This window comes from Protopterus annectens, chromosome 15.part0, assembly GCF_019279795.1.
Source record: "Protopterus annectens isolate FY-2018-M chromosome 15.part0, PAN1.0, whole genome shotgun sequence".
In the NCBI taxonomy this organism is placed as follows: Eukaryota; Metazoa; Chordata; order Ceratodontiformes; family Protopteridae; genus Protopterus; species Protopterus annectens.
This window is the reverse complement of record NC_056749.1, coordinates 734707966-734720726: the sequence shown is the minus strand read 5'-3', so window position 1 is coordinate 734720726 and position 12761 is coordinate 734707966. Positions and strand designations below refer to the sequence as shown.

Below are 12761 nucleotides of genomic sequence, written 5' to 3'. Positions count from 1 at the left end.
GAGAGAGAGAGAAAGAAAACAGAGTAACCAGTCAACACAGATGTTAAGGTAAGAGAAAACTGAACTATCTAGAGAAAACCCTAGCAGACATGGGACAACATGCAAACACCAAGCAGATACAGACTGAAAACCAGTACTGAACTACAGACCATGGATTTCTGAGGCAGATATCTTAATCTTGGAGTCACTATGTTGCCGTGAAAGTCACTAGTGTTTATACTTAATGTTGCCAGCTTCACTCTTCCATAACTGCCTCATTTTGTTTGTACATATAGTTTACTGTGTTCAGTGTTGCTTGTATAGAGTATAGGTTTAAAATGTTTAGAGTTAATTGTGCTAGATTCTCTGTTCTTTGACTCATTCCCTTAATAGTTTGTTCAGTCTACTCCGATTGTATATTGCTCTGTTCATTGTCTTCACTTGTATATGTTATATGTCTGCCATTGGCACAGAGGAGAAAGCAGCAGGCTCAGATGAAGTAACAGCAGATATAATCAAGGCGTTGGGTGAAACAGGGGAGAAATGGCTCCTGGGGTACTCATAGCAGTATGGAGAGAAAGGCATATCCCAGATGACTGGAGAATAAGCATACTCATGCCAGTGTACAAGAACAAAGGGGACACCCACAACTGAGGGCAGTACAAAGGTATCAAATTCCTGTCATACTGCATGAGTTCTGGAGGGTGAGTGATAAATGAATATGCAGAGCGTAGAAAGTACGATGGGAGATGAGCAGTTCAGTTTCAGATCAAGATGCAGCACAATAAACCTGATGTTTGTAGTGAGGCAGCTAGCTGAGAAGAAGCTAGAAATGAGGAAAGGGTCCAACTGGGCATTGCTAGATTTGGAGGAAGTATATGACAAGGTCCCGAGAAAGCTAATTTGGAAATTTCTGAGCTGGTTCAAAGTCCCAGAAACATTAGTAAAATTAGTGTAGGCTATGTACAAGGACATAAGTACAAACAATGTTCAGTCTCAAGGGAGGGAGGCTCCAACAGGGAGTGGGTATATATCAGGGTTCAGTTTTGAATCCACTGCTATTCATACTGGTGATGGATTACATTAGCAAACAGGTTTGAGGGGACAGATCAGCAAAGCTGCTGTGTGCAGATGATGTGTCATTACAGGCAGACTCTTTGCAAGAACTTCAACGAAGGATAAATACAAAACTGAAGGTACATGAGATGAAACTGAATACAGATAAGACAGTTGTAATGGCAGCAAATGGAGGAAATAAGAAGCTGCGAACTGAGACAGAAGGGAGGAGTGGAAGAGAGCTTAGACAGAAGGGAGAAGAGCGTAAGAGATTAACAGCTTCAAGTATCTAGGAGGGATGGATAAAGAAAAGGGAAGTCTGAATGAGAAGGTCAAAGCTAGAATCAGAGGGAGTGTAGCCAACTGGCACAGAGTGTTGGAGGTAGTGTATGACAGAAAAATGCAAAAAAAAACTAAAAAGGAAGGTCTACAAAGCAGTGGTGTGACCAGCACTTCTGCATGGTATGGAAACCTGGGCAGTAAAGGCAGAGCAGTTAAGGAAGCTAGAGGTGGTTGAGATGAAATGCCTGAGATGGGTAGTAGGAAACACTATAAGCGATATGAAGAAATAAGGACATCAGGGTAGGAGCAAAATAGTTTCAATTGCAGAGAAAGTCAAAGAGAACAGATTACAGCGGTTTAGGCACATGTGTAGAAAAGCAGAAGACAATGTGGTAAAAAAGATTTGGGACAGACAGGAAGAAAGCAAAAGGAAATGAGGGCATCCAGCAAAGAGATGGATGTATTGTGTGAGAGAAGACCTGAGATGTTCAGATATGACTGTTGAAGAACACTGGCATTGAATCAAGGGAAATGGCAAAAAGTGACATGACACCTCAGCGCCATGTAGAAAATGACAAAAAGGGGGGTTGATGACAATGAAGATGATGATGATGTCACCGGCCCAAATTGTGGCTGACAAGGGTCCCATGATCGGTTCACATACCCAGTTAGCAGACAAATAAATAAATAAAATATGTTTTAAAATTATATGGACATTTTATCTCCCAGTGATAGTTTGGAGTTATATCAAAATAGTTGAATCTTTTAAAGGAGTAAAAAAGTACTCTTTGTGGATGAGAAAACATTGAATAAAAATGTTAAATAGCAACAAACGTACACTGCATATTCTGATATATCTTACTGCTTAATAATAATAATATGATCATACTGAAGTGGTTAGGTGCTGTGAAGTAAGAAAAATATAATGGCAAACAGAGGAGGAAAACAGTGTGGTAATAACTAATTTATAATACAACGGACTGTGCCTTAATTACAGGGAATGGCAGGAATCATAATAAGCACTGATGACCCAGGAATCTTCTTATGGAGTAACAGTTTAGGAATCAAAGGACATGACCTACTCTTTCAGCCTATTTTCCAAGTAGTGGATGCAGCTTGACAGGATCAGATGGATGAATATATTTGGGACTGCATGAGGTCTGAATGGAATGTTGGTCTATCTGGAGTTATAGGTGAACTGAGCAGTTTACTGGTCAATACTCAATGACCATAGCCATGGAGTGGCATCATTTGTCATTGTGTTGTCTCCATAACTGATATATGAATTTACTTGTACATACAGATCTAGTAAATTTATAAATAATTGAACATTATTACTGCAAATATTGTTTGTATTACACAGATTTATGGCACCACTGAAGATATATCTAACTTAAGAAGCAGCATCTTACTGTATGTACCCAGGCATTACAAGTAATTGGTTATTCTAGGAAATGAAAACCACAAAGGCTAACAAATTAATTTGTATTTTAGCTGTCTGCCAGTACAAGTAGCACCTGGTGTAGAATCAGTACACTCCAGTGTGGGCCGGGGCAGCTCCAGTGACTCGGAGACTACATCAGGATCCGATTCTGACAGTGAGACCAGCTCCAGTGACAGTGCATGCAATGGAAAATCTCATGGCGCAACCCCTGAAGTAAGACTACTTTATGTTTTTCACGAGAGGATGGTAAGACAGATTTGTATTTTTCTCTATACCTAAAATTAACACATTGTACATGCCATGCCTTCAATACAAATGTAGTGTCACAATCTACTTAAAATACTAAGAGTTTTTTCAAGTCCCCCTCAGTTCATTTGAGGTGTTATGATTTCTGTCTTCCTGTAATGTACAGCATGAATATTTATAGCTTGAACTTGTTTGCTTAGTTTAGAATGCAAGAACATCAAAATCACATAAGTGATTCTACAAACTTCACTGTCTTAATAAATCATTTGAATGTGTATGGAAACAGCTCTACTTTAATCAAGAATCTATCTCGTGTCTATATACTTTTTGACTGAAAATTCATGTATAAATGTAATTTCCCAGTTTTTCACAGATTTTTCTGATTTTCAGCCAGAGCCACCCACAAACAACTGGCAGCTCGATAAATGGCTAAACAAAGTCACTTCACATAAGTCAACTATTAATAGACATGGTGAAGATCATACCCATAGTGCCCTGCAGTCTGAAAGTAGACAAGATACTAGCTTGCACAACAAAGTTGTAGTCAATGATAATTTTCTCCAGTCAGACTCCAAAGAAATATTGCCAGTCAGTCCCATAAAGGATAAAACCAAGCCAAGGCTTACCCAGAAAATCCAGGAAACCAAATGCATGAAGCAGACATCACCCAGTCATGATGAGGTGACAACACAATGTAGTACTGTAAGCAAGCAACCTAAAAAAGTAGAAAGGATATCTGGTATTGATGAGTATGTCTGGCCCAAACCAAATGCTTCAAGCAGTCCCTCCAGTGAAACAGAAGTACGGACATCGGGGGATGCATCCAAAGTATGGCTGAAGGGAAGTACTTGTAAAACTCTTCCACCGAAAGTATGGACTACTGCAGGGACCATTTCTGACAAAAGGAAACACAGAGGACCTAGCAAAAATATTGCTAAAACCTGTGAGCTTTTAGATACAGATGTATCCTCTGACACAGCTTCTGAGGAAGAAAAAGTATCAATACTTACATTAGTCCCTACTTATACTGGGGCCGGTATCTCTGCAAAAAACAAAAATTCAAGCAGTGACAACATTAGTGTAAGTTGCTTAACTTGTAACAACACTTCCTTCACAGATCAGATCAACAGTGATGCAGAAGAGCTACTGTTTTCACCAGCTGCAGAGACACAGACGAAACTCCATTCCCCTCTTAGAGAATTTGAAGAAATTAAATATCTCTGGGTAAAAATAGACCTCAGTTTATTGTCAAGGATACCTGGGCAGAAACCAAATGAGACTATTTCTACAAAAGATGATACTCAGATTACAAATTCTAAGCACAGATGCCAGCCCCCAGTAAGAACTGGTGAGAAAGCATCCAGCAAACCTAAATGGAAACATAAGGTAAAGTTCTACTTATATTTAAAAAGTAACTTATTTTAGGGGCAGGTTATTTTTCACGACATAAATCTACAATTTTTTATGAACTAAAGGTTATTTCTCAGGGTTTTAAGACAGTGATATATTCCTTTATTCTATGAGGTGTTTTATGATGTGGTATATAAAACATGAAATGGACAATAAATATTATGATTGCTTTTCCTGCAAAACCTTTATAATGAACAGCCTTTTTTCTGACTCATCGAATCTATAAGTGATTAATAATGGTTACTGTCCTTGTGTCTAGTGGGCTGTAAGACTGATTTAAAGCTCTTTTTGTTTTACTTTTTGCTTTGTTTTCTTTACAAAAGTGCACACCAAGCACTGATTTTTCTCTTTCCCTGCATACTTCCACTCATGCCTTTTATTTTGATGAACAATTGCTCTATAATGGCTAGTATTTCCTGCATATGAGACCTGCAGTCTCTGAACTGGATAAATCTTTGCAAAGACAAGAGGAAGCAGTTCTGTTAACCACAGACATTTTGAAACACAATTTTAAGAGTGTGCAGTGAGACACTTAACACAGGTATGATTTATCCTGCTATGTTGGATAAATAACCTTTCATATGGCACAAACGTGCCTTCAATTCACTTGTGCATTTCAGTTCAAACTTATAAAAGGTACTTCTTACCTGCTTCCAGACATGCAGATAAAGGTTTGCAACTCTTTTACAGTAGAGAGTTGATTATCCGAAAAAGCTGGGACCTATAATTGAACCGGATAAAAACATGCAAAATCTTGTGTTTTTTCTGCACGCAGGAATACACTTTTCAACCATGCACTGATTCCAATGGACGATAAAGAATATTTTTCACACAGGAGCTGGCTACAAGTTCAAAAGACATGCTCAAGCAAATATGTATAATGTTTATATATTCAGGCTTTATGATTTTTCCTACTTGAAAACTTTGGAACGCTGGTTCTGATAATTAACGTTTTTGATAATCGACATTCGGATAATCGACTCTCTACTGTATAACTAAAGTTGGGTTTATAAAGATATGTGTTCATAGAAGTACAATTAAATTGTCATTAGTGGGGTTATAGTGGGGTCATAGTAGGCCTAACTAAAAAATTTGTGTTTGAATAGGAAAGTTTTTTTTTTCAAAATAGTAATAAATTCTTTCTTAAGGGACCCAACTTATCTAGTGGTTCATCAAGTCTGCCTCCAAATAGTGGACTGGTAAATTGAAATTTGTAAAGTTCCTCTTGGGTTGTGCAACCTTGGAAGTAGAGGTCCATGCATGGGAGGCCTGCAATTATCTTTGCCCAGGATCCTTAAGGGTTTGGTTTCTGTCCTGCTGCTGTTGAAACTAATTAAGGTTTGGGTGTTGCATCTGTCACTTGAGAAGGCCTCAAATTATACCATAACCTCCTAACTACCCAAGGGCTTTGTCACATGTTCAGCAGTAGCGATGCTGAACTCGTATTATTGATGTGGCTGATATTTGGAAACCTGAGGTACATCATCGTCTGACTACCTTGCATGTGTGTTTGCTGAGGAAGGAGTACTGTCACGTAGTTCATAGCATGGAACATCCAGCACTGGTTTATAAAGCACATGAGATCATGCATAGTCCTTGATGTGCTAACATTAAAAATAATTCCTTCAAACAATAGCACTCAACACATGTGATTTTCAGGGGCTGCATGCATCTCCAGAATGTCTGTGTATGCTATATTGAAGAGTGTGTCAGATGTATAAGACAAATGTTTGGAGTCACTGTTTCATGGAAGATGTCTGTTTCCAAAGTGCTGTATGGCACACTACATGAAATTTTTAAGAAATTTGAATTTCTATAGGTTTATTAAAATATACTACAACCTAAATGACCTTTGAAAGAGAGGAATCTTAAGTACATTATGTGTGAAGGCCAGTATGATATCACTGAATAGTACAATGTGGGATTATGAATATTCAATTTATGTATTGCTTTGGGTAATTATTACTTCATTCACCTCACTCCTTCAGTAGTTCTGGCTCAGTGCGTGATGTTATTTTTTGCACCCCTTACATTCTACATGTCATTCTTGAACAGTTTTGTTACATTTTGACTTAATTGGTACTTTCTTCCAAGAGTTGAGTAAGATATGACCCAAAATGATGACTGTAGGACTTCACTTGTTATATCATTTTAATTTAATTTTAATTTCGTTTGTTAACCTGGGTATATTAACTAGTCTTTCTTGACCCATTTCATCCATAACTAAGGCCAAAAGAACAAAGGCAATGTAAACATTGAATTATAGTATAGCCAATCATCCTGTGGTGATGATGGAGGACCCAGAGAAAACTCAACCCCAAATCTTGAGAGTTCGAAGTAGAGATCCTACCATGAAGCCCCCATGTCACCAATAAAAGCTAAGATGAGTATTTTATTTTTATTCCATATATTGCTTTATCATGCAACCCTCCGTTATTGCGGGTCTATATTACATGATCAAAACCTTAAATTATCGAACACCTAAAGGTCGATCCTGAAATATCAAACCCTTAACATCGAAAATGGACATTTCCACATAGGGAAACAATGCCATTGGCCAAATAAAAAAAAAAACATTTTAAACAGAAATGAAGTGGGGGGCTTTGCCCCCACACCCCCCGATCTGGGAGGCTGTGCCCCCCACACCCCCCTAACTAAATATACCAACTCCAAGATCACTCTACAGTGGATAAAGAACAAAATCCGCATAATGGCCAAATGACTTGTTTCCCTGTGTGGAAATGGCCGTTCACAATTTTTAGACTTCGACATTTAGTGATCGACCTTTAGGTGTTCGATAACCTAAGGTTTCTATCACATAATAAGGAACCGTTATTGCTCTTTTGATCCATTAATTTCTCCCATCCAGACTGGCCATAAGTCTGGAACAATGAGGGAGGGGGGTCAAGTGGGACTGGCCATCATATGCTGTGGAGTGATACTTTTTCAGTTTTTCCTCATCCTTCCCTCCTTGCAAGCTATAGATGGAACTTCATGGCCTTAGTTTTGGGGATAGTTAGAAACCTGTTTTTTTTTTTGTTTTTTTATCTCTTTAGCCGCATCTATTTCTGAACTCCAGTACTGTATTTAGCCAACCCAACCACTGAACATTCATTACTAATGACAACCATTACCCCACACTGGCTGTCTACTCTAGTGTCTAAGTCAACTAGTAAAACTTGTTTTGGGGGGCTGCTGTCAGGATTCTATCCCACTGTCCCTCTGCACCATAGACACGGTTTTATTTATTTTTATTTCAGCATTGGTCTGTCAGCTAAACAGCTAGATATTCAGGATACTAAAAACTTCAGATTTAGATTTGTTAACATGTTTGAGAGGTAACGTCCACAATATGTGATCAGGAGACTGTAGAATGTTTAAATACTTATTTAGTTTAAATTAAAAATTGGACTAAGAACATTGGGCTTCAGTTTAATTATAAAAGTCTTAACTTTTGGTAATTATTTATAAGTTAATATAAGGATAGTGGATATGATTTTTGGAAATCCCTGATAAAGATAAGGATCTCAGTACATTTATTTGTATTGACATGGATTTTAAGTATAACTATGAAAGAATATAATTTGTTGTTCTGTAATTTCACTATCACTAACAAAGGAAATTTAGAACTAGTTCAAAAAAGGTTTACAAAAAGATTACAAAGTATAGATCCATAAGTCTGACCAGCCTCATATGAAAAGCCATGGAAAGACTTATCATGGAACTAATCGGTAAGGACAAAGGGAACCTCTGAACACTGGTCAAGCCTCAGCTTGTATTCATCAAGGGCAGGTTATGCTTAACTTAACCTGATAGAATTTTTTAGAAAGTTCACCAAAGCAATGGATGATGGTAAAATGGTAGACATCACATACCTCTCAACCTGGACAAAGCTTCTGACACAATCCCCCACTCAGGCATAGTAGGAAAAGCTAAATAAACTGGAAACAAACCCCTACATCACCTGCTGGATTGCCAGATGGATCACAGATAGAGTGGAGGAAATCAAAATGGAAGAACTTATCTCCAGAAAGAAACCAGTCACCAGTGGAGTCTCACAGAATTCTCTGCTGGGACGTCTCCTGTTTGACATCTTCTTTTCTGAAGTAAAAGCCAATACCAAATGGCTCTGGCTGAATAAATTTGCAGATGACTGCAAGCTAGGTGCAGTCCTTGAATCTAATGGGTGCCAAAATAATAGGCTTAGTTGTTCAGGATTTGGGAACCTATGTGGACAGTGACCTGACTTTTGACCAACATGTCTCCATTGTTGTAAGAAAGTCCTTCTGTATTACACAGCTTATAAACAAAGAGATTGTGTCTAGATTTATGAATGTCAGTGTCCCCTTTAACTCCACTTTCATTAGGCCAATCATTGAGTATCTGTCCAGACACATGCAACAACTGGAATGCCCACTGAGATACCTTACTAAAATGATACAAGGCCTAAACAATATGTCTTACATAGACCAACTCAAAGCTCTGTCTAACATTCAAGGCATCCTCCAACCCAATACTGATGGTTTTACTGTATATCAGCAATCAAATGGCATCAGAAATGCTTGGTATATGGATCCAAACCTTTTCTGAAGCACCAACAGAATGGTTTGGAAGGACATGTGTATTAGGTATATCTTGCAGATGATACCACTGCTCTGAAACAGACTCCTCATGCATGTAAAACAAAGCTCATCCCAGACCATATTCAAGCTCAACTTGGATCTATGGATGGGAAACAGAAAATTTACCCCAAGATTGTTCCCTGTACTGCTAATGGACAGAGGCAGCTCCTAAATGCTTTATCCCATGCATGAATCCCCTCATATTCTCTGTGGTATGATCTCAGTTATTCTCACTAGGGATACTATATAATTATTGACAATGGGATGGATAAGGTCAATCTAACACCAAATGGCATAGGTTAGTTCAAGCACCAAAAGGGAAATTTGCTAGTCTTAAATCAGGGACAGCTCGTGCTTAACCTATATTGCATGAAACAATTCTGATCTTAAGAAAACAATTGTTTTAATAAAGGCTATATAATATCTTAGCATATGGAACTATGATCCTAAATATGTGATATACATTTTTCTCTTGTATTTGTTTGATTTTTGTTTAACTCAAAGGATTCTTAAATTATGGAATGGAATACATGTTTATATAAAAAATTCTTGTTGGATGTTAATCTTCTAAAAAGGTTGGACAATTAAATGGAGGGATAATAAATACAAATATGGACTTATAAACTCTGCATTGCTTATGGTCAATGAAGACCATTTACAGATGAATTAAACTATGAAACTATAATCTAACAGAAACAATGTAATCAAACTGACATGCCATATTATTCATCAACACAGAACAACGTTTCGTTAATTTTTGCAGGGGGACAGACACAGTTATGTATCCCGCACCCTTACCAATTAAATATTACCAATATGAGTCTGCACACCATTAGGGAAGGGGCAGTCCTGTATTCTGTAAAGCTATCTCACCACTTTGAGGTTTTTTGAGTTCAGATTAGTAATATTTATAAGTGTCAGTGGTGTGAGGAGAAAGCTGCCACGTGTGTGCAGAGGGACCTACCCCCCCATTAGAAATTAGATTTCATCATTTATATTAATTGTAGTAATTCAATGAAATGCCCTTCTCTGATAAGTTAATTATGACTGAGTGTATTATTTAATCAATAATCTGTGAGTGAGTGTGAAAAATGATTTTGCCCACAGCTGGTATGGTTTGGGTTACACAAGCTTCTTCCTAACAATTAAACAAATAAGTCAGCTGTGGGTAAATGAGAACTATCCAGACATCAGAGTGGGTTATTGTTATTATACAATGTCATCACACACGCACGCACACACACAAAGAAATTGTACTCTGTTTTAAATGATGGCATTGTATCTGGAAACTTCTTTCAGTGGTCTGTTTTCACCCACCTTCAGCAAGTGGGACCACTTCTTATTCCCATTCTCCAAAACATCCGAGAATGTCTTAGAGTAATTATAAAAAAAAATCCCCTAAAATTTCCTATATTTCAGGTTTATTTAATAATGCAGTATGTGAATATGTTCTAGCACGTATAGCCCTTATGTATTTTATGGTTTGATATATATTTTGTACATTTCTTTCTGTGCATATGCATTTTAGTGTATGCTTCCAGTGGAGAATACTCCAATAAAATTAACACTTATTTTTCATGCAATGGAAATATTTTTCCCACAGGGAAAATAAACACCAGCATTTGAAGGCTTTACTTATTTTATAATCAGTCATTTTGTGTTACATTTTCAAAGCCCAAAGAATTAATAACTTAAACTTTTACATTTGTTAATGATATCACTTTTGGAATAAATGAGTTACTCAGTGTAATTGTATTTGTAAATGAAGGAACAAAATGAATTGCTTATATTATGCTGATTGGCTCATTCACACTGTCCACTGTTTAACCAATGTTCGGTAGTTCCCTACAGCCCCTTGTGATTTACAGGTAAACTACTTGCAACACTTCAAAGTCAGGTAATTTACCTGTAGTACTGGATCTGCAGCATTCAGTACAGAGACTCATTTAGTTAAATACAAAATTAATTATTTTTTCACAAGTGAAATGAACCATACTTGTTCAAATTAAAACATTTCTTTTATTCTAATCGTTTCTGTTAATCTCAGTTGCTTGCTGTCTAGTCTGTATGCATGGAGGTATTTCACACCTCATTAGTTCCATTGTAGGCAGGGACAAATTAGTTATTTTTATTTTTCTAGGTGCTTTCACCCCTTTGCTTCTCACCATCAAACCTTCCCCTATTGGACTCGAACCCATTCATTCTCTATTGGCAGACGGTCATCATATCTCCTTGGGAAAGAGACCTCATTCGGACAGATGTTCATGACTTTGCAGTATTGCCAATTTCCTAGTAGTTTGTGTTAGTCCTTAACCCCATCCCTGGGTAGGGAGATTTGCTACCTATATCATTGCAAGGTTTCACAATGCCATCCTCCTGTGAATGTACAATCCTGTGTACTCACTAATAGGTTGATAGATTCTTAATTGTTACTAGGCTAATGACCACTAGTGCCCTTATGAGCCTAAACACCCATCCCAAGCCATTTGGGTCCCAAGTATCACGGGCATCTACATGAAGCGAGAGCATGTTAGTAGGGAGGTAACCAAGGATTTGAATGGGGGATGTTAGAATAGTACTTTTCTTATTGACAACCTCTGTGCTGTTTGTTTTGCATATGTGCAACAGATTGACCGGTGCTGGGCCTGAGGAAGCCCTGTAAGTCAGGTAATGATCCCCTTTTAGCAGCCTGTAGGACATTAAATGCAGAGACAGAGGCAGGGCCTTTTGCTGATCAGTGTAGGACAGGGTATTCATGCCCTGAATTCTCTTCGTGAGAAACCTTTGTGGACATTCCAACTGTTGCAAGTGTCTGGTTGGATATATGCCAAAGGGGGGCATTGTATTCAATGACAGGTCTGATAAGAACCAAATAAAGTGGTACTATCACTTCCTAGGACCTGGATGTTATACCCTTACCTATAAGTTGGGTGACACAGAATTATTTTCTTTTTATATTAACTATGTGTTGGTCAAAGGCCAGGTTGCTGTCTACATATTTTCACAGATCCCTTACTACTGGGTTGACTCTTAGGGGTATTAAATCAATGGACTAATTAACTTGGGTTGACAGTTTGCCAAAGGGCATTATAATGCATTTTATGGCATTGAGATTTAGGCCATGGCTTCGGCACCAGTCATTTATGGTTCTTAGGGGGAATCTATTTAATATGCACTGCTGTCAGAGCATATCTTGTCCTAACAGGGAAAAACATCATTTGTATAAAGCTAATTGCAAAAAGAGTTTCTTCTTAACAGGAATTTGAATATCTCAAAGGTTACAAGATAAACTACAAGATAATAAATGTTGCTAAACTGAGTTGCAAGAAGGTAAAATATATACTACCCAGGCAAGGAAGATACTGTCCAGCTAAAACTCTGCAGCATAATGCCATAGCAATGGACCAATGGGGGAAAAAACACTGCAGCAAAATTCAACTGCTCTGGACCCACACAAATCCAAATGTGGTTCAAAACAGAATTAATATAACCATAGCAGAATGTAAAATTGTGATTAATACCAACAAGGAAGGTAAATATGAATACAATTATAAAACTATTTACACTCAATTGCTCTCCTTAAAAGGCACCAAGCTGAAACAAAATGAAACATGACATTCACTGAAAATGTAAAACATGATGTGAGGATAGTGATGCTAAAAATCAGATATGGGAAATAGATTATAAGGGAAAATATATGACGGAAAGAAAAACAGTATTAT

The 12761-nt window shown here is 37.6% G+C and overlaps 1 protein-coding gene across 2 annotated transcripts in view; it reads left to right on the top strand.

The window, feature by feature from the left end:
• AFF2 (AF4/FMR2 family member 2) overlaps positions 1 to 12761 on the top strand; it is a 3001139-nt gene that overhangs the window by 2508700 nt on the left and 479678 nt on the right. For both annotated transcript variants that reach the window (XM_044057592.1, XM_044057591.1), the window contains exons 12-13: positions 2812 to 2974; positions 3398 to 4393. In XM_044057592.1, the coding sequence (XP_043913527.1) occupies positions 2812 to 2974; positions 3398 to 4393 (1159 nt within the window). The remainder of the gene's footprint in view (positions 1 to 2811; positions 2975 to 3397; positions 4394 to 12761) is intronic.